Source organism: Maylandia zebra, linkage group LG3 (assembly GCF_041146795.1).
Source record: "Maylandia zebra isolate NMK-2024a linkage group LG3, Mzebra_GT3a, whole genome shotgun sequence".
NCBI lineage: Eukaryota > Metazoa > Chordata > Actinopteri > Cichliformes > Cichlidae > Maylandia > Maylandia zebra.
In genome coordinates, this window is record NC_135169.1 from 61912270 (window position 1) to 61939066 (window position 26797).

General features: G+C 43.5%; 1 protein-coding gene and 1 non-coding gene across 2 annotated transcripts in view; one reads left to right on the plus strand and one right to left on the minus strand.

The window, feature by feature from the left end:
- The window catches only part of LOC112432493 (NACHT, LRR and PYD domains-containing protein 12-like), a 773783-nt gene that overhangs the window by 60621 nt on the left and 686365 nt on the right, over window positions 1-26797 (minus strand). Inside the window, exon 17 of the mRNA XM_076882532.1 lies at window positions 21791-21967. Within this exon, the coding sequence (XP_076738647.1) occupies window positions 21791-21967 (177 nt within the window). The remainder of the gene's footprint in view (window positions 1-21790; window positions 21968-26797) is intronic.
- LOC143417782 (5S ribosomal RNA) lies at window positions 10920-11038 on the plus strand. The gene has a single exon (XR_013097930.1). It is a non-coding gene; the product is annotated as a 5S ribosomal RNA (ribosomal RNA).

The following is a 26797-nucleotide window of genomic DNA, read 5'->3' on the forward strand; positions in this document are numbered from 1 at the left end:
GGACAAACGCCGTTCCTTCGCTTGGCCCCAGTTGCTCTCGTCCGTCCTCCCGTACCACTGTCCTTTTATTGAGGTTACATGAATATGCATAGGTTCATTAACATATGACGTCTACATACACACAAAGAGTATCTTGCCTGTGTGTGTGTGTGTGTGTGTGTGTGTGTGTGTGTGTGTGTGTGTGTGTGTGTGTGTGTGTGTGATCAAAGGGTCAAACATCCTTGGTCAGGAAGAGGGTAGCCTCCCCCTCACCCTAGATGGTTCATCCTAGATAACACGGTGAGGAAGTCCTGCAGTTCATCTAAACAAAGAGCACTTAGACTAGAACAGACGCAACTACGTTAATCCTACCATAAAACAATAAGACACGGTACGACCTCTCATGCTCCCAGAGTGCTGTCTAATACACACAAAGTTTGCAGACTATCAAGGATCAAAACCTCTACCAATCTACAACTAATTACAAAACTCTAAGCATATATAAGTAAATATTTCTAAGCATAAATGACAATCAACAATACAAACTCTAACATTCCCCCGTTTTTGACCTTTATGCTAGAAAAGTTCCCAGTTATGAATACCTCATGTCTGACAGTTTCAATGCAAACATTTTTATACTCATCATATGTCAAATCACCCTAAATTATTGTAAAGATACACAGTTTAACAAATGTATTAGCAGTTATCCCATTCATTGAGCTCATCTCATGGCAAACTGCATCTTACGAGCAACCAAAGAAATTGTTGATTTAATAGTGAAACTAAGAAAGTAACATTTTCAAAAACATCTCAGCTTGGTGATGCTTCCTCCAGGGGCCCGTTCTTCGTACCTCGCTAAGTAGGTTAGCCGGATTAGATTGTTGACGATTTCGCGTGATCCTGGATCAGTCGGTTCCCCGAAGCTCATCCGGGACTTGCTGTCATAGCAACAGAGCCGTAAGCGTAAACCTGCTCGGGAGCAGGTTTACTTTATGTAAACAGGATTAGATCGCGGCCACGCAGGTATGTCCGCTTCATTTATACGAAAGCAACAGCGATATTTTTCCACTGTTTCACCATAAATAAATATTATCAATGTAACTAAAGATAATGCAGCACTTGATCCTTTTATTGATGTCACACAGATACATACAGGTCATTTCCTAAAAAAGGGAAATGAACTATTAACATTCTATTACATGTATGTGATTATTACAGATGTAATTCATATTTCAGAGTAGTAATTGTAAATTACTTCGTGTAATCAAGATGAGAGACCACGGCTATAAAAACGAAGGTGGATTTGGGAAGCCTGTCGCAGCCATGTCCTGTCCGTATACGCGACCAACCCATTGCGGAAGGTGCAAGATTGATAAGGAGAGTCCTCAGAATTCAGCGTATATTGCGGGATAGACAGGATCCTTTAGCTCAGCGCGACAGTGTGCTCATAGAGAGATATCGATATTCCCGTGAGGGTATTATTTACTTAACCAACTTGTTGACGAGGGGGTGCAGGACCACCACCTGTCTTTTTTTCCTCTGCCCTTTTCTTGGTTGCTGTTATGAACAAACTAACAGAGTATTACAGGCCAGTATTACCTTGCCAAGAGACGCAAAGCAATCTAAGAGATAAATATTACCATTCTGTAGAATACTCCTGTATTCCACTTTTACTTGTTCCCATGTTCTTGTGGGTCCTGTTGTGGCTCTAATGTGAAAGGGGATATAATATAACATATTATAATATAATATAATGCCATATGATATTGGACAATATAGTGTCATATGATAGATCTACCCTACCGCCTACTGGTGTTGGCCAGAGGGGCCGATGGCGCGATATGGCAGCCTGGCTACAACCGTAGCTGCCTCCACCAGTGTGTGAATGTGGGAGTGAATGAATAGTGGTATCGTAAAGCGCTTTGGGTGCCTTGGAAAGCGCTATATAAATCCAATCCATTATTATTATTATTATTAAATTACCTACGAGTTTGATTTGTCAGCAACTTTCTGCCAGCCCTCTCTCCTTGCTTTTGCAGCCTTTGCAGTGTTCTCTTGCGTTTTAATTAAACTCTGAAACTCCTGAAATCCCTCACTCATGAGTTCTTGCTCTGCTGCCGGAAAATACCGAGCACGCCCCTTCGACATTTTCGCCGACCAATCAGCGGGTTGCCGATCAATGTTTCTACTATCGATGCGTAGCCCCTTTTACAACACCCAGTGATGTCACATTCCTGCGTCCAGCTGTAGTAATCGTCAACAGCAGGTGTGTTCGGGGAACCGGATTAGCGAGCTCACGGTTAGCGCGATGATTTGATCTTGGATGTGTCATTTGATCTTGGATGTAGTAAGCGACGTACGAAGAACGGGCCCCAGGTGTGCAAATCACATGTCTCTCTGCAGGGTGGTTTGAGTTCTGCAGGGCGTCATGAATGTCTCTTCCAGTTGTTTCATTGTCCATAGGACCAGAGTCCAAATGTATGTAGAATAAACATTCAAACATACCAGTTGGTTTTGTTGTTTGTCAACATGGGTCTCAGCTATTTCCAAAGTTGCAGACCTCTCAGCACTCTAGTTTTATGGCCTCCCATTACCTCACTTCAGGCCTTCGTCCTGTGAGGGGGATATTTATGACTCCTTCATTGTCCATACTCTGCAGAAAACACCTCTGTGGAAAGGGTGCAGGGTTGTCTTACTGCTGTTATGATCCCAGCAGTTCATAGGAAACTGCTGTCATCACCACCATAGCTTCTGGTTCCTGTGCTTTCACAGAATCATGATGTCATCCTCGAACTCCTTCTGCGCTGTCGATGGAGCTTGGCACGCTCCCCTCATCCCTCGAGTTTTCATGTTCCAACGCTGCTGAAGGTTTAAGGCAGAGCATGTCGTACACCTTAGTTGTCTTCCTCAGCGTCAATATTGAATCTTTCATTTTATTTAAAATCTTGCTGTGGGAAGTCTCCTCTTGATCTCTTGGAAGTTCAGTAGCACAGCTCTCTGTGTCATGTCTGCTGTGCTGAAGATGATCTCTGATCCTCCTGAAGCCTCTCTCCTGGCTTCCGCTCCCATCCCGTGGACGATCTTCTCAGGCACTCCTTCTCGTCATGCATAGTCCTGATTTTGGGCCTGCTGGATCTGTCTCAAAACACTCAGCTTCTCTGCCTTCCTCCTAGTTCAGCTGATTTCATGATGGGCCCCAACCAGCTTGACCTTTGACCTCAACCACTGCCTGGGCTATGCCTGGAATGTTTCTCCTCACTGCTACACCTATATTTCAGAAAGACTTCTATTTGGAGAGCATGTCAACAATCATCAAACCACATTCTTTAGTTCAGTGAACTTCACTTATAGGCCATCAAGCCTCATCTGAACATGGATGCACCACTTGCATAGGTTTAATACTTGTAAATAAACGGCTAATCACACAAATCACTGCAACAATAATAGTAAACATTGTTTAATGTTAATTCTGGACCCCACCTCTTGACGCATGGACAACCATGCGTCAACTCACCAAACCTGGATCCCTGTCTTAAAAACTGGCTCCACCAGGAGCCTGCATACACAAAATCTGGAAATAAAATCAAACTTCACACGTATAAACAATTATATCAAAAGAGTAATAAGCATTCAGCACGGGCAAGACAAGTGTCATGTGCAGGTTTTCTCAAATCAGGAAACTATAATTATTTCCCTAATTTGCCTCAGACATGGATCATCCCATGTGCTCAGTTAACATTAATGTAATCGGTGACTTCTCTTAAGCAAAGTCACTCCACTCATATATTTATTATGGGTTCAAAAGTGGCCAGCAAATGAGCCCATAATAAACTATTCCATAAACAATCCCTTATACATTTTTCTCATGTCACTTGTCCGCTTCAGCTGAATCTTCCACAGCATTCTCAAAGAAACAAACATTAGCAATACACATTGACTGTGGTCAGACGGAGGTCAGACACAGGTCAACAGGTTCCAGAGGTGCCATAAAAACACCATAAAGTTAGCGCTGCGCAAGTTAGTGGATGACACACACATAGTAAATTCACAGACAGAGAAAATGGCATTTAAAAGATTAAATCATCATGCAACCTCGAATGTTGCTGTCATCTTTCTGCTCCTGTAACAAAAACACATAAATTCATCCACCCTTTTGTTCTGTCTAGGTGGAGATTAACTTTGAGTCGTGGTCAAGTCTTGTCAGCTTTTACCAGTCAGTCAGTTTGTTTTTTATTTCCATTCATTCATTCATTCATTCATTCATTCATTCATTCATTCATTCATTCTTCCTTTCTTTGCTGATAGTGGAACCTGTCGTCGCATTTAGTTTCCACTTCCAGCAAAATGACGTCATCTCAAAAAGAAAAAGAAGAACTTTAGTTTGGATTACATCGCTGAATCCTTTTTTAGGCTGGGACACTCATTTAATAATTGTCCCAAATAAGTGGCCTTCTACAGAACCCATTTTAATGTGGAGAAAATTCACTTGTAACGGCGTTCTCGACAGGTCGTATAGCACTTTTAATTTCTGACGTGCAGATCTGCTTAAAGAAAAGAAATAGACAAACAAAATCAGTGCCTGTTCAAAAGATAAAAATGAAAAATAACAGAGATTATCAAACAAAACTTTCAGTGCACTGTGAAAGTATCAAAATAAAAAGGCCTTGTTAAGTCATGACACAAACTCCTCATCTCAGGAGGGTAAATCATACCATTAGCATGGTTCATCATACCATCATACTAATTGGCAGGCTCGACTTCACAACAGAAGAAAAAATCATCAGCTAGATTCACTCCAAATCAACCATCAGCTGCACAAAACACAACATAACCCTAATGTCTTATTAGCTATGAGTTTAATCACCAGGTCTGTGCTCTTCACTCATTTAGGCCACAGATCTATTTTATTCAATTTTCCTTTTCCCTTCATCATAAAACATGTGACATGCTGTCATGCACTTCATAAAAAAGTTTGTTCTGACGTATTCAAAGTTGTGTATCTAGATACAGAATTCACTCGCACATCAAAGCAGGAAACTCAGTGTTTTAGAGTCTCCACTCAACACACAACAAGCTCCAACACATCTCATTCACTCGTGCTAGAATTCAGTCACCTTACATTAATCTAAAACCGATCAACTAATTTGCATATCAGCTATTAACCCACTAAGTTGACAGGACGACAAAAAGCATGTTCAAAATAGTATCACCAAAGACAATTCCCCTCATACAGTAAATCACTTGTGCTGCATTAATCAAGCAGGAAGCTTCTCCCAATTTACTATATCAACGACTAAATTTATTGTCTGATCAGTAGTTGGTCAAACCAGGATCTTTTTCCCCACAAAAGTTAAATTGTTGTCCTGCAACCTAGAGGGTCAATTTTTTGCATTGGATAAATTCAGTATTTAATAACAAGTGTCTGCTAAATTGACACTATTTTAACACTGATGAAAGATAACAAGCTAATTTTCATTGCATGTGTGTTTGTTATTAGGCAGGTCTAATGCATGTCTGTGGAGCTGCATATCCAGCAGAGCATGTTCTTAAAAGCTGCCTTTCCTACACACTTCTCTGCTATTATTTAATCATTTCTTAACTAATGTGCTATGAGTCTTCATGAGTTATTTTGTGTTTGGAATTGTTAGTAGGGTTAATTCATGTTCTGCTTGTTTGTGTGATTTTGTATATGTTTCTATTTTCGCAATGTTTCAGACTCCGTCTCAATTTTCCAACTTAAGCAGTCAGTTTTCTTTTCCCAGGTTTGCTAACCCAAATTTTGATTTCTCACATTTAATAACAGCATTCCTCTGTGTTTCCACTTACTCTCACCCTGTTGTCATCTCACTCTGTTGTCCTCTCCCACTTTCAACAGTCCACAGCCGGCAGTTCTCCTTCAGCTTTGTCCTGTGTTCCACTGTCTCTTCTTGCCATTTTACTCCACAGGTGGCAAATGTCAAACTCCAACAGTCTCTTCAGTTCTCCTCAAAAGTTTTCTTCACATGCATAGTGAAGTTGCAGCTTGTTGGAAACACAGTGCCATTCAGCCGATCAGTCAGGATGATGGGTTTGCTCTTCTTCTCTGGTGCTGTTTGTCCGCATTGCTGCTGCTCGCTGAGACTTTTTTGCTCAGGACTTGCTGCTGTCTCTTTATCTGCCATGTTATTGCTTTGGAGCTGCATTCTTCAGGGAGGAGTGAGCACTTGCTTGTGAGGTTGAGAGACACATACACATTGCGCTGTAAATAAGTCAGCCAGAAACTTGGCCTGCATGTTTCCAATCATGTTAAACTATAACTTTCTTCCGTCCGACCGCTGCATGTGGAAAATTGATACAGGTCTGCTTTTCACCTGAAAGTGACAAACTAAGACATGTTCATTATCATCATCACTGCTTAATCAACACACATCTCTCTCTCTCTCTCTCTGTGTTTATGTGAACAATCCTTTCTTAAAAGCAGAAAATGACATTGTAGTTGTTTTTCGGCTGATCAACACAAAACCTTTTTCCTATGATTATTTTTCTTCGTCTACAATGTAATTTGTCTCTTTTTCAAACTTTTTTTTTATGTTTTGTTTTTCTCTTCACAATAGCTTGTGATCCGCAAAATCACCGCTCTCACTCACAATCAAAGGCAATTACTTTTGCACAGTGCACAAAAACACTGTGATGTAAGACACATTCACACTCACTTTTTCATCTGCATAAATAAATCATATGGCTGGAGATATGTGCCATGGTGATCCATAGGCATGATCACACGTTTATTTAATTATTTTCAACCCAACAAAACAAATAAACAAAAACATGATGCTGATGCTAAACACACACGAGTCAAGGTGCAGAAAAACTGCTCATGGAGACGCTGCACACTCCAGTTATCACAGTTATCATAGCTCTGTTTTCCTCCCTTTGAGTAGTTCTCAGACAGCTCTCGATCTGATAATGTGTAGCCTGCTCATCAGCTCAGAAAAAAAACTGCAACGCAACATCACACAGTAGTTGCATGCTCTGCCCACAGCGGCAAAGTCTTACACTTTCATATTCAATACAGCTTCTCCATCATGTACTTTTAGATGTTTCATACAGGGTTCAGCATATTAGTTGTTTTCACAGGTGTGCTCTATATCTCAACAATGGCTCATAATAAGACGACAGTCTTTCACACAGGTCAAGTGTCTCTATGCACTTCATTAGTTTAAATATTTACCTATATCACTTCACCTCATATGTCATTGTACTGAATTTAAGCAACCACAAGCTTAATGTAGGTGACTTTTAACAACTATCCACCTCAATTACGTCTATGGTCTGGCACACAAGCTAAAGAGTTAACATTTTGTGTCAGCAAGGGGTGGGGGGGGGGGTGGGGGGGTGGGGGGGGGGGGAAAGCCACCCACCAGAGCACAGCTGCTGATGTGGGCTGGCCTTCTCCACACGCTCTTCAAGGCTGGTGTGTTTTCTGAAAACTTCTAACATTTGAATCTCTTCCATTTATAAGCCTGCGATTAACCGCACGGCTCAGGTCCGCGTGAAACCCGCGCGACCGCATTCGCGTGCACCCACGCAGCTGTGGAGCCTTCGCTCTCTCTCTTATTTACATAAATACTTTGTGCTGCCAGGAGCAAAGTCCAGCACAAACGTCTTTCTCCCTCCAACTCACTGTTGGTTGCTTAGAAACCCATAATAACAACAACAGCTGCTGACGTCACACACCACGCGGTCTGCTCCGCACACACAACAACAACGAGGACGAAAATAACAATAACACAAAATAGGCCTACTGTCCAGCACAATCTGGACCCCGCAGAACTTCTCAAGACCCCACAAAGCGGCGGAGAACTCACCTCTCGCTGCACAAAGTAGCGAGGAACCTCTTACCCCACAAAGCGGTAAGGAACCTCTTACCCCACAAAGTGGTAAGGAACCTCTTACCCCACAAAGCGGTAAGGAACCTCTTGCTGCACACAGTAGCAAGGAACCCGGGTTTCGCTCCACAAAGCAGCGAACTTCTCAACGCCTCACAAAATGGCGGAGACTGCACAACGACACGGTTATAGAGTCGGCCTCTTTAAACTTACTTGGCGTTGCTTAGCGTGTAATATCAGCCCGAATCCCGCCGATCGCCATTCATCGAGGAGAAAGACAGACCGCGAATCCACAGGAACTTCCTGGCTGACGTCAGTCTTTCAGCGTGTCCCTCCTCCCCTCGGTGAATGCGATTCCAGGGCTCCGGCATCGAAGGACCAATTAATGATAGGTTTGTAGCTTGAACCCATCCGCTGGAACGTTGAAGACAATATAATTACACAGCAAAGCAAGACACAAGTAGGCAAAGTTCTTCATGGTACTCGTGCACGGGAGAGAACCGGACAAACGCCGTTCCTTCGCTTGGCCCCAGTTGCTCTCGTCCGTCCTCCCGTACTACTGTCCTTTTATTGAGGTTACATGAATATGCATAGGTTCATTAACATATGACGTCTACATACACACAAAGAGTACCTTGCCTGTGTGTGTGTGTGTGTGTGTGTGTGTGTGTGTGTGTGTGTGTGTGTGTGTGTGTGTGTGTGCTGATCAAAGGGTCAAACATCCTTGGTCAGGAAGAGGGTAGCCTCCCCCTCACCCTAGATGGTTCACCCTAGATAACACGGTGAGGAAGTCCTGCAGTTCATCTAAACAAAGAGCACTTAGACTAGAACAGACGCAACTACGTTAATCCTACCATAAAACAATAAGACACGGTACGACCTCTCATGCTCCCAGAGTGCTGTCTAATACACACAAAGTTTGCAGACTATCAAGGATCAAAACCTCTACCAATCTACAACTAATTACAAAACTCTAAGCATATATAAGTAAATATTTCTAAGCATAAATGACAATCAACAATACAAACTCTAACACCCTCCCTATGTCAGAACCAAAGGACGACGTGAATATGGAGACAGAGGCAAACATGAATAACGCCAGTGGACAAAACCCTGGGCCAAATGGAGGGACGTGGCAACATCAGCCAAATCCCAGATTTATACCCCATCATGGCAGAGTCCAGTATGATTCATGTTGTGAGATTGCTGCTCTCAGGCATCAACTACAAGCTTCCCAAAACCACCAGAACGAGCTTTACTGGAAACTGGTAGCTGCTAATAAGAGGGCTTCTTATTACCAGTCTAAGGTGACCAAACTTCATGCACAGAAGATCGCCGACAAAAAACAGCATGAAGAAACAATTAAAGAGCTCATAGAGCAACTGGAGGAGGCTAATGATAATAATAAGCCTGATAAGAGCAAAACAGAGGTTCAAGCAAAGGACAACCAAGCAGTTGTCATGCTGGATGACATGATCCGTGTCCTGCACGAAGACGTCAGCGACCCTACCACAGAGCAGTGTGTGGATTCTTCTACACAAACCACAGAGGCTTCACACACGGACTGTGTAGGTCTGAAGGAGGCTCAATTTGAAGTCCAATACAAGACTCAACAAGAGCAAATAGGAACACTCCAACAACAGCTCCTAGAAGCTCAACACCAACTCAAGGAACAGGAAGATAAACATAGGCAGGACCAGGAGACACTGAACATGGAAATCAGTGAGCTTAAATCCCAGCTCTGCTCCAACAAGGAGCTTCATGACATGAAAGTAGAGACTCTTTATCAAGAGTTGAAAGAAGTCAAAGCGTCCTACATTAAAATCACACAGGAGCAAAATGAACAAAATTCCAACACAGCAAATGGAAAATCTGAGCTTCTGGTGGAAAAAGACACCAAAGAACAGGACAAGGAAGAAGAAGAAGACTCCCTGACATCAACTGAGATGTCTCTGCATGACTCTCTACAACAAACAGAAGACAGAGAGAAAACGATAATTACCAATCCAGCTGAACTCGAAACTGAAGCTAAGACTGTGCCAGAGAAAAAACCCAAGAAGAAGAAGAAGAGGAACTGGCTGCGTCGGCTTTTCAGCTGTACCAGTCCACAGACAGACTGATTTACACAACTGTGGAAAAACTAAATAAATACAAAAAAAAAAAAAAATTGGAAAACATAGATGTGTCATTATTTCATATAGATTTCAAATAACATACCATTTGATGTCAACATGTTTTAGTTGCATTTGCAGTGCTCGTGCTGTTATATTCTTATGATTCTGTTCATTTTATGAGTGTATCCTTCAGCCTTGCTTCACATATTTACTGCTGCTTGATCAGCTTTAGTCCTGCTAGCATCAGCACAGGTAGAAACAGATCACACATCAGAGAATCGGCCGTGCATCTAAATGCAAATGAAAACTAAAAATGAAAACTTAGATAACTGAGCTGAACTTCATAGATCTGAAAGTTGACCAATGCATACATAGTGCTAAAAATCAGGTATCGGGAAAACACATTATTTTATATTATGCTGATGTCAGGGCTCTGAGTGCGGGCAGGTGGAAATGTGGATCCAAATGCAGGACTCCGAGACGAAATGTAACTAAAACCACAGCTTTTATTGCTGGCATGAAACAAAAACAGAAACCAAACCATGAAACCAAGCAGGAACACACAGGCAGGGTCTGAGGGTACGACGCGACACCAAGCATGAGATGGAAGAGCTGTGAAAAAGACCTTTTATTGGTGGCAAATGTTACACAGTTTGATATATATTATTGTGCTAAACTTCATATGTTACAGCGACAACATGCAAACCTTCGTTATTAACTGCAGCTTCAAATTGAGCTCCAAAAATGCTTTTCCCGCAGTAACATCACGATAAGAAGACATGTTCGTTGATTACAGCACAGTGTTAAAGTGACAGAGAGAAAACAGTGTGTTGGGTCGATTTGGAAGTCCAACATTTTTGTCGTTTGGACATTTTAACTTAAATATAGAAAACAAAAACGTAAGCGTGTATGTGTCATTACAGCATGTATAAAAACGCCGTTTCTGAGCTGACCTTTCGCTTACGGCCATACCACCCTGAACACGCCCGATCTCGTCTGATCTCGGAAGATAAGCAGGATCGGGCCTGGTCAGTACTTGGATGGGAGACCGCCTAGGAATACCAGGTGCTGTAAGCTTTTGCACTTCCACACACAAACTGCAGAGGGCGCCGCTGCTCACTCAGTGGAGGCAGCTTGAGGAAAAGCTTCATGACAACGCTCCTTATTGCATTTCGCTTTTGTGCAAAACAAAACAAAAAAACAAGAACGAAATATTTAGGAAATACACGAACTTATTTATTCTGTAAATGTAGAGAATGTCTACGGCTAGTCGGTCTGGGCTCAGTAGTGAGGAACTTGTTAACCTTGTAGCGTGCAGCGGGCACAGTGTCAACCTGACACTCATGTGCAACGAGTTTTAACTCTTATTGGCTGCCGACTGCGGCCCCGAAGAATACTGAATAAATGCGCATCAGTGTGCTACCCTGAGCAGGGAACACGATATCATGGAGTTTCTAACATGGAGCAAGGTGAAGGTGACGCGACTATGCAGGACCGCCCCTGCTTAGCTTCAGAGATCAGATGAGAACAGGCTGGTATGGCCGTAAGTGAGAGGCTTCCTCGACAACGGGGTTCATGTAGATACTGTAACCCATTTATTGGGATTTAAAAAACAATTTAGAGTGAAGGATATTGATTAGTTTCTACTTTTATTTTTAATAGCTGCACATGACAGCACAGTTATAATGCATACTTAATGCTGCAATATTCACGTCATAAACAATTGTGAGTGTTTGCACAAAAACATCTACAGGTGCTCTGTGCATGTACAGTGATATTGATGTAACGCTTGAAGGATTTGACATTACTACATGAGTGGAAGAGCTCTTTGCGCGAGACTCACTAACCATCCTATTCGAAAATGAGCTTAAAGAGTGCCTCAGATCCGTTTCAATATTTAAACTGTCATTTGTGTGTTGAAATGCAAAAGCTTACGGCACCTGGTATTCCCAGGCAGTCTCCCATCCAAGTACTGACCAGGCCCGACCCAGCTTGGCTTCCGAGATCAGACGTGTTCAGGGTGTTGAGTATTGAGTTGTATTTTTGTTATTGACCAAATACTTATTTTCCACCCTGATTTATGAATAAATTCTTTACAAATCCTACCATGTGAATTCATGGATTTCTTTTTCACATTCTGTCTCTCACAGTTGAAGTGTACCTCTGGTGCAAATTACTGACCTCTGTCATCATTTTAAGTGGGGGAACTTGCACAATCGGTGGCTGACTAAATACTTTTTTGCCCCACTGTATCTGGAATAACCCTGACATATTACAAAACAATAATATGATTAATTTCCCAGAATGGAGTTGTAAAGGAATTAAATACTTAGAACATATATTAGAGGGAACAGAATTTATCCCATTTGACAGACTAGTTGCACAATATAGGATTAACAAGAAAAGATTTTTAGAATATCAACAAATTAAATCCATAATAAAAAAGAAATTTAACCTCAGTCAAGTTGAATTACAAACACCACCAAGTGCGGCACATTTCCTTACTCTTAAATCCCCCAAATTATTATCTAAAATATACAGAACACTTTCTAAATTAGATGAATCAATATCCCTTCCTATTGCAAAGTGGGAAGCAGATTTATCAGTCAGTTTAGACCAAAACTTCTGGTCTCAGATTTGCTTAAAAACCTGCAATTAATCTGCAATTAATACAATACAAAATACTACATAGAGTGCACTATACAGGTCATCGGATGTTCAAGATGGGCTTTACATCTTCCAACAACTGCTCACACTGTCAAGGCAATACACCAGACAATTACATCCACGCTCTTTGGTTCTGTCCACCAGTGCAGAAGTTTTGGCGCGAGGTATGTGAAGACTTATCAAGGTGTCTGAAATGTAACATTCCAACTTCCCCCTTAGTGTGTTTGTTGGGCAGCTTAGATAATGTCACTTCAGAAAAGAATATAGCCCATATGGTTTTCACTGCCCTATGCATAGCCAAGAAAACTGTCCTCATGAACTGGAAAAATAAAAACAATCTTAATTCTAACCAATATAGAAATTATCTATTAGATTACATTAGTTTTGATACAGCCTCGGCCACCACATCAGATCAATTGCTCTGGGCTCCTTTGATCAGCTTCATCACCTAGTGGGGGTGGGGGGTCATAGTTTGGTCCCGCCTTCACTGTTGTGATTGGTGTGGGGGTAGGGACAGGCTTAGGGCGTCGGGGGGTTCCCCGGAGGCATCTTCCTTGGGGGGCTCAACCCGGGGTAGCGGTCATGTCCAGTTGGGGGCTCTTTTCTGACTGTTTCCTCGTGGCTGCGTGCAGCGGGGCTAGGGGAGGGTCTGTGCTGACGGACGTGGGTAACTGACCTGGTAGCCTGTCTGCCCCTGGGTGGGTCCGGGATGGGCGTGAGGTTCTGGGGGCGCTCTGTCTCTGGACTGGGGCCCTGGTCGGGCCTCGGGGCCTTGGGTCCTGGTTTGTGTGTTGCCGGGGTTGTGTGCGGGTGGGTGCATGGGGGCCCATCCCTGGCGCATGATGCCGCTGGTGTGTCGAGCCACCTGGGGGGCTCTTCAACTGGTGGGGGAGATTGTCACACCTTGCAGGAGCTTTCCTCTCCTCAGGAGCTCTTTGCAGGAGGGGGAGATACAGGAGAGGTGGAGGAAGATCTCAGCCTGGGCGTCTATCGTCTCATGTAGTCTGGAAGATGAGTGGATGGGAGGTGAGTGCAGTTTTCTCTGTGGTGGGGTTGGGTGGACTGTCCCGGGCTCTGTGGGGCTGGGGGGCGCTGCTGCGCTGGGCCCCGGTCTGGATGGGCCTGAGCCCCCTTTCCCTGGCGGGTCACGGAGTATGGGGGTGCCTACTGGGGTCAGTGGGGGAGCTGGCCCCAGGGAGGGGTCACCTGCCCCTCCCTTCCTTCCCTCCCCATCTCCAGCTGCCTCCCTCTTCCCGCTCCACCACAACCACCCACACATGCAGGGCCTTGGAGTAGGGGTATGTCACCAGGGTGCAGAGGAGGCTACCCCCCCCCCCCCCTCCCTCTGTCCCCTTCTGGCTGCCTCTGCCTCAATTTTATCCCACAACTTAGACATTCACATTACTCACACCCTCATTACACATAGATATAGGATCTTGGGGGTGGGCATGCTACACGGAGTCCAAGTTACCATCAGGGTGTACACCTCACCCCTGGCGTCGTTGCCCACCTTTCAATTTAAAATACACGTAGACATTGAGGGCTAGCAGGAGGGACTATGCGCTTACCTGCTGCTCTCTGGCAGGTAGCTCCATGCCCTTCTGGGTTTTAAATGCACCTTAGAACACACATGCATCAACACTACAATGAGCGGGTGGAGGGAGGTTTGGAGTCTTCTCTCACCCCCGTTCCCTGCGGCCTGCTGGAGCGGGGGGGCTAGGAGGAGTTGGCCGTCCGGCTGCGGTCTGGGGTGTGGGGCCTCCCTGCTGCTGCGGAGTCGGAGCGGTCTGCCTCTCCCCACCGCAGGGAAAAGGGTAACACCACCTGGGTCTGGGTGCAGTTCCCCCCTCCAGGGGCAAGGGTACCTGGACCCAGTTCGTATAGTACGCTTGGGGAGTGTGATCGTGTGTACAGCGTCTCTTTATGTCTGTCTCCACATCGGTTGAGTGTGAAGTAAGTGCATATGAGAGCATGAGGGTGGGAATGGATGTTTGTGTCTGTGTGTGCCTGTATGTCTGTGTCTATATGTCAGGTTGGGTATCAGACGCCACCTCTCTGGGGACATCTCAGGCCCTCCAAGGTTTGGAGGCCTGTCTCCACCCACCACCACTTCCCCTGCCAGTGGTGGACTCCCTCAGGTGTCGGTGCGTTGGTGGTTCTTTGTGTCTGGGGGTGGGCGTCCGGGTACACACCGGCTCACTCCTTGGCGGCTGCTTATTGGGGCCTGGAGCCTGGGGCTCGCTCGGGCCACTTCGGAGGTGGGGTGCCCCCGGCCTCTCGGCCTGGGGCTCAGTCACTCAGGCACAGCTGGCTGCCGGCGGAGCTCACGGGCGCGTCACTGCAACTCCCCCTGGCTTCTGCTCCGCGGCTGCTGAATGAGCCCTCATCTGCGACTCTCCTTAGCTCTTTCTGGGACAGTGGCGCGGCTGCCCCTCTGTGGGTCTTCCTTGGTCTCTTGTGTTCTGGGGGCCTCTGGATGTCTGGAGCTTTGATCTCCTCCATACCTGCTTCATACCCTGGAGGACGGGGCTGTGGCTCCCCACACTCCCTAGCAGATCATTACATGGAGAAACCTTTGGAATGCAAGCATGCTGATCCACACAGGTATGCACACAGGTGTACACATGGGTATTCACAGACGCGGACTACAGCTTTCTTGGCTGCTGCCTCAAAGCACATTGTGCGCTGTCTATCTTGCGTGCTGCACAATATCATTTATTATTTAGTAACTATTGATATCTACTGCTAGCTAGTTTATTGTGATGGTGCTTTTTTTTTCTTATTATGTTGCTCTTTGTTGTTTGCTTTCTCTTCTGTTTTTTTTTTCTCCATACAGGTGACCCAGGGTTTTGTTTTTTTTGTTTGTTTGTTTGTTTTTTTCTCTCTTCCCCCCCTTCTCACCGTCTCTTCTCCCCTTTGGTTTTCTTTCTTTCTCTCCCTCTCTTTCTTTCATTCTTTCTCCCTGTCCTATCCCACAGTCATGTCTGTCCCGTTTGTAGCAACTGAAAATGAAATAAATACATAATTATAATAAAGGTCAATCAAATGAACCAATATGGCAAGGCCATGATGATCCACTTGGTAAAATAAATCCGCTTGGCATCTTTCTTGGCCTTAAGACAACAATTCTGATGGCTATAGATCCAAACGGGACAAAAAAACCCCAAAAAAACCAAAAAAAATAACCCATGCATATTAGGGCTGGCATCATCACTCATGTCTAGAATCGATTCGATTCAATTTGATTCAATGTGAATCGGGGAAATTTTGCCTCAGACAGTCAGAAATATTATAATTCAGGTCATGCATCAGTACATTTCTATATTTTTATATCTATAAAAAGAAATCTGACACTTGCGAGACTTTATCAAAGGTGTGAGCGTCACAGCAGATGCCTTTGTGTCAAAGTAGCTGAGGATCAAACAGAAAAACATGAAGGTTTTCCTGGCCTGGGATTTTATACAAATATTCTGCAGTACATCAAAAACAAAAGAAAACCATTAATGAACATATGAACATTACCTGATGCTGCTGACGTGAAGCAGAGCAAAGTTACAGAGGTTTGATTACAGACACAGCTGAGCATTTTGCAATTCTGAATCATTTTAAAAAGTTTAAATTTGTTCAGTATTGAACGGCAGAAATGAGGCTTTTTTTTCAGAAGTAAGTAAAAGAAAAAAAAAAACAGCGGCCGACAGGCTGTAAGAATGGTAGATTTGTGCATAACAAGCAAGCGAATAATGCAGAAAACAGATTTTTAGACGGGAAACTGTTCTTGAAGTACAGAGAGAGAGAGAGAGAGAGAGAGAGAGAGAGAGCTGTGCATGAAGTGTGATTTTATCCTGGTGGCAGCAAAACAATCAGAGGGAATTCATGACGATGTTTATGTGAAGCGTAGTTTGGAGCTTCTTTTGCTGCTGGTTTACTCAATATTGTTTGGAGAGAGATCAAACCTGCAGCTTCAGAATCAGCGCAAAAAGGGCGTAAACACAAAGCGCGGAGCCGCCGAAACATCAGAATCAGCGAGCTGTCGGCTTTCAGCTCGTGTCCGTGCAGTCAGGTGAGAAAGTCACATCTCACTGATTCTGATGCGTCGGCGGCTCCGCGCTTTGTGTTTACGTCTTTGTGCAGAATCCGTGTTCCTGCTCTCATTTACTGTTTTAGCTGTTTGGTGGTTGTTGAAATTTTGGGAGGTTTAACCTGAGATTCTGGCGTTTTGGCCAAAATAAATTTATATTAAAAATCGATTCAGGATTTTAATGAATCAATATCACGTTATCCAAGCGAGAATCGATTTTAATCGATAAATCGATCATCAAAACCCACCCCTGATGCATATACACGGGTCACACTGCTTATTGAACCCCCCAAACATCAGATCTTAATCAGACAGGTTTCTGTTTTTTGTTTTCAAAGTTTAGACTTTGCTTCTATTGGACTTTTTATCAGTAACACGTGCTTACGTTTTGCAGGAACAGTTGAAACTAACATAAATAAATAACTCAAGAGGTGATAGTCAGCAGGGGTTTACAAGTTGTGTGCCGCGTTGTCGGCGGTATAAGCTCGACCACTTGCAAGGTGAGCTGGCAGACATCACTGAACTCATCAGAGATAATTAGGTTCATTTTGACAAAGTGAGCAGATATTTAACCTCCTAGGACCTGGCGTCCACATATGTGGACATCACATTTAGGGTTGTTTAGACCAAAATACTACATTTTGCTCTACAAGGGCCTGATATCCACTTACGAGGATGTTATACTGCCAGTGTGCTATCGACATTTTAGACAAATATCCTCATATGTGGCTCTCATTTTTCTCAGAAACTAAAATTTGGTAAAAAAAAAAAAAAAAAATCTGGTAATTCTTTGTTTTTACATTCATCAGGTCCCAATCAGCCCAAATATCAAAGAGAAACTAAAAATGAATGCCACGGAGGAGTTTGGGTCTTAGGAGGTTAAAGATTATGCCACTACATTCTTGTCTAGAAGATATTAAAGTGTATTTGGTGACACAAAAAAGGGTAAAGTTTAAGTATAGTTTGGGTCCACACATGTCCAAACCCTGGTGTGTAGGCCTACTTAGTTTTGAGGAATTGTCATGGGACCAGGGTCTGGGTGACCCAGGGCCTGTAAGAAGTTATGGACATGTGTGTTTTTGGTGCTGCTGTCTCCTGTTTCCATGTTTGTGTATCTAGGTGTGTGTGTGGGTGTGTCAGCCAGGAGCCTGGCCACACCTGCGGAGGAGAATTACTCACACCTGCAGCTGATCAAGCCTCATCAGAGGAGCTACTTAGGAGTGTGGTGGAGCTGTCTCCGATGCTGGATCATTGCGTAACTTCACGTTAGTCTCTTGGCGAGTTAGTTAAGGTTAGTCTGCTGCATTGTGGCGTTGCTGACGGCTGCCTCTTTGTTATTCCCCAGGAGGAGTGTGGAGACGAGAGGGCAGCGAGCACGGGGTGCTCAGACACTGAGGAGCGGAGACAAAGACACTAACACTGGCAAGAGGACATGTCAGAGTCGGGAACGCACTGGGGATTTATTGTTGTTTGGATTATTTTGCATCACTGTAAATAAACGCACTGACCTCATCAAAGAGTCCAGCATTTGGGTCCTCCTTCCCCTCATCATAGTCTGCCACGCAGGCCGTGACAGAAAAGCCCACTAAAAGAACGCCCACCAGACCAAAGCAATGGTTTTGACTTGATCAGCATTAACCCCGCCCCCTGACTTTGATGGGTGAAGCTGACAAATAAAATGTGTTTATGAACAGCGATGCAGGGCCAGGAGTAGCAACGTGAATTAAATAAATACATGATTAAATAATTCATTAAATGTGTCAGTAAAATAATTAAAATAGAAAACAAACCAATAATTGATTAAATATGTAATTAACTAATTATAATTGTATATAAACAAATAATGAAACATTTTAAATGAAATTAATGGATAATTCATTATTAATATATTTCTTTAATTGATTATGTACATTTTTAATGAATTACTGAAATAATTAATTCATTAGTGATGTCTTTATTTAATACAACCATATAAATACCATAAAATTGCTAATTTACTCAAAATAAATTTAAGACATCAATATTAAAGGTTAAATTATGATAATGAATACATGCAACTATAACTGATGCATCTGATTTAGATTCCTGAGATTAAATATATATTTCCTTTGGCTTTGTTTTCTTCCCATTTGTGGCTTTAATGTAGTGTTACATCCTGTTTGTTTGCTTCCATCTGTATACATGTCCAGATTCACTGTTATGTTTCTATTCTTACATTGCTGTGTGATCACTGTTCCCTCTGCTGACTGATGTGACCTTTTGTATCTCACACTGATACTTGTCATATTTGTATCTGCGCCTGAATATAAAAAGTTTTCCATGCTAAAACACAGCTCCACCTCCTGCAGTTCTCCCTCTGAACCACTAGATGTCTCTGTTATCTAAATGAAGACGTGCAGCACAGCAACCACAGCAGCGCTCAGATCACACGTGTCCTGTTATTATGTATAAAAGCATGAAACAGGTGAGACAGGTGGGATCAATATTAATGTTGTGGAAATATATGAAAAAGCAACAGAAGAGTGAAAACATTTCGTGTTTCTAGAAAGATCTTTCAGCTCATAGCTGCTCACAGACTGTATTTACAAGTGACAAACTGCAACTCTACAGTACATCTACAGTATATATTAAATATATTCTGTATTCAAATCTATTGAGTGATGTTTGAAAGTCTTTCCAGGTGAGTTTGATCCAGGAGGGTCTGAAGCCAGAGTCAGACAGAGACTGTGCAGAGACTGTAGAAGGACAGAGCAGCAGCAGAGCAGTCCAGATACACTGATGATCCTCTGTCAGATCCAGAGGGACACACAGGGATGATGCTGGACTCTACATTGTGTCTGACAGTGGAGCTGTTCTCAGAGCAGTTCACTCTGCAGCACTGACAGTCATCTGCACTTCTTCTCATTCCTCTGTCAGTCACTGCTGGATGAAGCTCTCCTCTCCACCTCCCAGTAACATGGCCCAGTCAGAGCATCTCTACACACAAGCTGCTGCTGCTTCAACCTCTCTGGATCATCAGGACACAGCTCCTCCTCTCTCAGCACACACACCGTCCTGTTTACCATCATCAGCTCCACCTGCAGAGAGAAGAAGGAAGAGCAGAGGAGATAAACGAGTGTTTCCAGAGACTCTTCATCAGCTGTCAGTCAGTGATGCAGCACATCCAGTATAAAGAGCAGCAGGGACTTCAGTGCTGGGACTGTACTTGGACTCATTGTTGCTTCACTTTTTCTAATGTTTGGATTTTTATTGAAGTTGCTGAAAATGTTTTTCCCTCCTAGTTTGAGTTTGGACTTTCATTCATTAGAAGAACCTTGGTGTGTCCACTCTGAGCTCTGTAGGAACCCCGACAACAAGCCCAATAATCCAGATGGACGGTTCCAGCTGTTAACTGGAGGAATTCCATCCAAACATCTGCTCTCACTAAATTCTTCCTCACCTACAGACTGTGTTCTTCACTGCTTTAAACTTGGAAATGAATGCAGTCATTGGTCTGCGTGCTGCTTTGTTCAGAGAGATGATTGGCTGTTGACAGCGTTTGATCAGAGCGTGACAGCTGTTACTATGGTGACCATAAAGGTCAGAAACAGGAAGTGTTTGTGTCCAATCCTGAAGCCTGTCACCATTCTCCTCTCACAGCTTCACTGAGAAGCTGCAGCTTTACAGGAAACACTGGATCTTTGTTTCATACTGACTGTGTTTAGTACAATACTGCTGACAGCACCACCCACTCACTCCATCACTCTACTTACACCAGAGTCTCCAGTCTGTAGTCTGGACTCTGCTGAAGATCAGACAGCTGCTTCACATCTGGATCCTTCAGGTTGTTTCCTCTCAGGTCCAGCTGTCTCAGATGGGAGGGGTTGGACTTCAGTGCTGCTGCCAGATAATCACAGCTGATCTCTGACAAGCCACAGTCCCTCAATCTGTATAAAGAATGAAAGATGTAAGTTTATTAGACAAAGTGTGAGCTTGAAATCATTCAGTGTTTCATCATCAGTTCAGAGCTGAAGAAGGTTCAGAATGTAGAAGTTTAGAAAATGGAAACTCCAAACTGCTGAAGCCAACAGGAAGCAGCTTCAAACAGGAAACTGTGCAGAGTTTCAGACTATATTTCCTGATGCAGCAAGTTGGATTTTGGAGATTTGAATCTCTGTTCTGTGACTAAGTCCTTGAATCATTTCTTCCAGCTGGTCCAACAAGACAGACTAAGTATTGGACATGTGTTGTGGCTCCATTAGGGGAGCTTCTAAATGTGATGTGATGGCCCCTCTGGGTCTGTCAGGTCACAGGACTGAAGAGAGCTCAAACTGGGCACACCGTTGTTCCAGTCTGGACCAAAGACTCTATACTGGGACTGAGGGACTGCTTTGACTGCACCCATTGGGACTTTTAAAAGGCTTATGTTTGCACTTTTTCATATACAAATTACAACCTTTAATAGAAACCTATTGGTCAGCATCTTATTAGCCTGCTGTTAGCTTCATTCCACAGAAAACTGAGAGAAACTAACAGAGTTGATAAAGAATAAAGAGAAATGTGCTGATTTAAAGCCTTTGAAGTGCTTCAGATGATCTCTGTCCACTTCTGTCCACTCATTCATTCATGTAAGCTTTCTAATGCAGCTTTGATCTTCACAGTCTGCTTCATGAAACTCATTCTAACCCTGAATGTCAGAGTGTTCCTCCTTCTCTTTCCCATCATTCATGCTGGCAGTGGAGGAGATTTGGATGTTGGACTGTGTTTTGGATGATGTGTGTATGTTTGTGTTGGACTGCTGTCTGTAAAGCAAATGCACATTTTGCTTTGGATTTCAGTGTCAGAAAGACTTTAAGGTGGAATGAAGAGTTGGAGAGTTTCACAGTGAATTATCCAGTGGAGGATTTTTCTTCTTCTTTGAAGGTTTGAAATGTGAACATTGTTCTGCTGCAGTCAATGGACTAAACCAGAGAAGAAGAAAACAGACTTTACCATGAAAATCCTCAGTGTGGATCAGTATAATATCAGCCTGATGTCTGCAGTTTAGTGTCAGCACAACTTTCACATCATATTCATCTCAGCACAACTAAAACATGCTGACTGACCTCAGAGTTTCAAGTCCACACCCTGGACTCTCCAGGAAACCACACAGATGCTTCACTCCTGAATCCTGCAGCTTGTTGTTGTAGCTCAGGTCCAGCTGTCTCAGATGGGAGGGGTTGGACTTCAGTGCTGCTGCCAGATAATCACAGCTGATCTCTGACAAACCACAGAGACTCAATCTGTGTAAAGAATGAAAGATGTAAGTTTATTAGACAAAGTGTGAGCTTGAAATCATTCAGTGTTTCATCATCTGTTCAGAGCTGAAGAAGGTTCAGAATGTAGAAGTTTAGAAAATGAAAACTCCAAACAGCTGAAGCCAACAGGAAGCAGCTTCAAACAAACACAACAAGAGAAAAAACTCTGAATGTTTCGCATTAAAGTCGTACATTTATCATAAAAACAGGACAAAGACTTGAAAAAGTCGTGTTTTTCCTTCCAGGAACCACAAGGCTTCACTTTTAATGGTGAAGTGTGAAAGAAATGGACATATTTGAAGTCCAACACCTTTTTCCAGTCACATTATTAAAGCAGACAAACTACAAGCTCATTTTCATTCCATCAAGTCATCTTCTGACCTGGACTAACAACACTGGTCTCTATGGCTGTATCCCAATTCAGGGTCTGCAGCCTTAAAGTACGCATTTCAAGGCCGATTACGTCACAGCGGCGTGCTGAAGGCTGTCCCAATTCAAAGGCTGCTCGAAATACGGCCCTGAAATGCGTCCTTCATTTCCCTGAATTTCAAGGCTGTGTCAGTGTAGACTTCGTGGCCCAACATATCCCAGAATGCATAGCGCGGTGGTGGGTGTGGATAATTTTGCCGAAAAAAAAAACGGCGGATGAGGGGCACCCGAAGAGTAAACTTTAAGTAAGTACTGAATATTATGTCACTTATTTATGTGCAAATGTTTAATAACGAAGAACATTAAAACATTACTGTTGGCCACATGTTGGCAAAGTTGTGTGACATTTGTACTAACTTGGTTTTAAAGCCTTTACTTTAAAATATACGCCGTTCAATAGCTGAGCTTAATCTTACAGAGAATGATCAAAGCTCAGGTAGAAACAAACAAAAAAATGAACAAAAGATTTTCTCCTTCATTTCTGTCAAACAAAGCTGTATGACACGTTTCCAGCTGTTAGTATCATGGTTGCTAGGCAACCTGGGCAGTGCAACGGAGGCTAGACCGTCCCATTTCACAAGCCTCGCACTTCCGGCCTTAGCGGTCTTTGAGTACGCGGCCCTTGAGGATCGGTGAGGCTGCGTACTTTAAGGCTGCAGATCCTGAATTGGGATACAGCCCATGTGCAGCTGGCTGTGAGACCAGTGCTCAGGGAGCATCTACAAAGTGCAACACTGAAAGAACATCACACACTCATTTGCTTCCAGCACTTTCACACAAACATCTACTGTCATTATTGTCACCAAACTCTGTGGATCCTTTATTGCAAATTAAAATGGGATCAAATGGTCAGAAAAAAGAGGGTTATGAGGAAATATGATGAAATGTTTTTTATCAGTTTCTATCAGTTTTATTTGTCATATGCAAGTTAGCACAGGGTCAACATTGCAATGGAATGTGTTTGACGAGCTGCAGTCACTCAGCAGCATGATACAGTAGGAGAAAATATAATAAAATAAAATAAAATAATACAGAAAATAGAAAAATAGTGAGGAGTAAATATTAGAGAGACATGATAAAAGAGAAAAGATGACTAAATATATATATGTATCTATAAATATAAATATATGTACACTAGTGATTAAATAAGAAAATCTTGAAAAGAAATATGACAGGAGGGCAGATGGGATATTGCACAGGAATGAGCAGCAGAAAATCACAGTATTGCACTTTTAAATATAAATATCAATAACAATAAAGTGGAGTGACCAGTGCAGATTAAACAGAGTACTTGTGAAGCTGCAGGGTAGCTTCTGAGTGCTGTGTTGTGTGTGTTTAAGTGTTGTGGTTGAGGTGTCGAATGGCTTGGTGGTAAAAACTGTTTTTGAGTCTTGTAGTCCGAGCAGACAGGCTCCTGTAACATCTGCCAGATGGTAACAAGGAGAACAGCTGATGTGCTGGGTGGCTGTGGTCCTTGATGATGCTGTGTGCTTTACGGAGGCATCGCTGGAGATAAATGTCCTGAATGGCAGGAAGCCTCGTGCCAGTGATGTGCTCTGCTGCCTTCAACACCCTCTGTAGTGATTTACGGCTGCTGGCAGAGCAGCTTCCGTACCAAACTGTGATGCAGCTCGTCAGCAAGCTCTCAATTGCACACCTGTAAAAATTTGAGGTGATGTTGGCATTCATGCTAAACTTCCTCAGCCTCCTCAGGAAGTAAAGCCGCTGGCGAGCTTTCCTGATAGCAGTGTCTGTGTGAAGGGTCCAGGAGAAGTCCTCAGTGATGTTGACTCCAAGGAATTTGAAACTGCTGACCCTTTCGACCTTGACACCGTTGATGTGGCTGGGCTGGTGCTCTCTGACTGGTCGTTTCCGGTAGTCCACTATCATCTCTCTAGTTTTGCTGATGTTGAGAGTCAGGTTATTTTCCAGGCACCACTCGTACAGTGCCATCACCTCATCTCTATAGGCCGTCTCATCGTTGTCTGTGATGAGGCCTATGATGGTTGTGTCATCCACAAACTTGATGATGATGTTGGACTCTTGTTTAGCAACACAGTCGTGTGTGAACAGGGGATCTAGGAGGGGGCTAAGCACACAACCCTGTGGCGTACCTGTGTTTAGGATGAGTGGTGATGAGGTGTGCTTACCAACTCTCACCACCTGGGGCCTGTTTGTGAGGAAGTTTAGAATCCATCTGCACATCGGTGTTCCCAGCCCAAGGTCGACGAGCTTCGTGGCAAGTTTTGAGGGGATGATGGTGTTAAATGCTGAGCTGTAGTCGATGAAGAGCATCCTTGCATATGTATTCCCTTTCTCCAGGTGAGTGAGGGTGGTGTGCGTTGCCAGGGCGATGGCATCCTCTGTGGCTCTGTTTGTCCGATAGGCAAACTGAAGAGGGTCCAGTGTGTCAGGGAGGGATGAGCAGATGTGACCTTTGACCAGCTGCTCCAGGCACTTCATGATGACGGATGTCAGTGCAACAGGATGGTAGTCATTCAGACAGGAGATCACTGATTTTTTGGGAACGGGAATGATGGTGGATGCTTTGAGGGACGTGGGGACCACTGACTGCCTCAGGGAGAGGTTGAAGATGTTGGTGAACACCTCTGCCAGCTCGTCTGCACACACTCCGAGTAGCCAGACTGGGATGCCGTCTGGTCCTGGAGCTTTGTGAGGATTTACCTTTTTAAAGGTCCATCTCACAGCTTCTGTTTTCAGAGTTAGAGTTGCAGCCTCACTGTCCTCCTGAGGGTAGAGGATCTGCTCTCTGTTGTCTAAACGAGCATAGAAGTTGTTAAGCTCGTCTGCAAGAGATGCAGTGGGCTGAACACTGACTGTGTTGACCTTCTTGTAGTCAGTGATGCAGCACAGTCCATTCCAAAGTCGCCTGGTGTCAAAGCTGTGGTAGCTGGACTCCATTTTGTCCTTGTAGTCCTTTCTGGCCTTTTTTATGGACGTTCGGAGGTCATACCCGGCTGCTTTATATGCATCAGCATCCCCGGAGTTAAAGGCAGAGGTCCGCACTTTTAGCTTGGCGCGAACATCTTTATTTACCCAGGGTTTCTGATTTGGATATATGCGAACAGTGGTTTTTGTGATGGTATCATCCATGCACTTTCCAATATATCCAATGACAGAGTCTGTGAGTTCAAATGTTGTGTGTTAGCAGCAAGTTATTGAATCATTTTCCTCAGAAACCAAAAAAAAAAATGATTGACAAACATGTTTTTACAAACTCAGTGTTGGACTTGGATCAGCAGGATAAGCTGATGTTTAAAGGCATTTGAGTCTCGCTGTATGAGAGTCCAGTTATTACTCAATATTTATGGATGATGTTCTTTCAGTGTTGCACTTTGTAGACGCTCCCTGAGCCTCACAGCCAGCTGCACATGGACCAGCTGACATTACCCAGCATTAGAGGCGGGTGTAAAAAATGGATTTTCCTATTTAAATGGTTTTAATTTGAATAAAGCGATGTTGATTCATTCAATCCTGAATCGATTTTTAATATAAATGTATTTTGCCAGAATCTCAGGTTAAAGCTCCCAAAAGTATTTCAACAACAAGCAAACAGATAAAACAGTAAATGAGAGCAGCTAAACACACAAAGATGGAAACACAGAGCGTGGATCGTTCACTCGACGGCACGTACACGGACACGCCGTCGGGGCTGAAAGTGGACAGCTCACAGATCCTGAAGCTGCAGGTTTCATCTGTCTCCAACCAAAACTGACTGAACCAGCAGCAGAAGAAGATCCAAACTACGCTTTACGTTTGATGAACATCGTCATGAATTCTCTCTGACTTTGACCTTTACTTCCTGCACAGCTCTCTCTCTCTCAGTGTACTTCAAGAACAGTTTACCTTCAAAAATCTGTTTCCTGCATTATTCACTGCTTATTACGCACCAGTCTGCTGTTGTGTTCACTGCTGTCGGCCTCCCAAAACAAAGCCTCATTTCTGCTGTTCAATACTGAAGAAATTTAAACCTTTTAAAATGATGACAGATTACAAACTCTCAGCTGTGTCTGTAATCAAACCTCTGTAACTTTGCTTCACTTCAGCAGCATCAGCTCATGTTCACATGTTGATTCATGGTTTGCTTCAGTTTTTGATGGACTGCAGAATATTTTGAAGGTTATCTGCTATAAAAAGCCAGAACAGGAAAATCTGCTTCATGTGTTTCTGTTTGATCCTCAGTGACTTTGACACAAAGGCCTCTGCTGTGATGATCACACCTCTGATCAAGTCTCACAGTGTCAGCTTTGTTTTTATACATATGGATATGTGCTGATAAATGATCAGAATTATAATATTTTCCACTGTCTGCTGTGTGCCGTGACCTTTGACCTGCTAAAGACAGTCAGCTGTGGATTATTCATT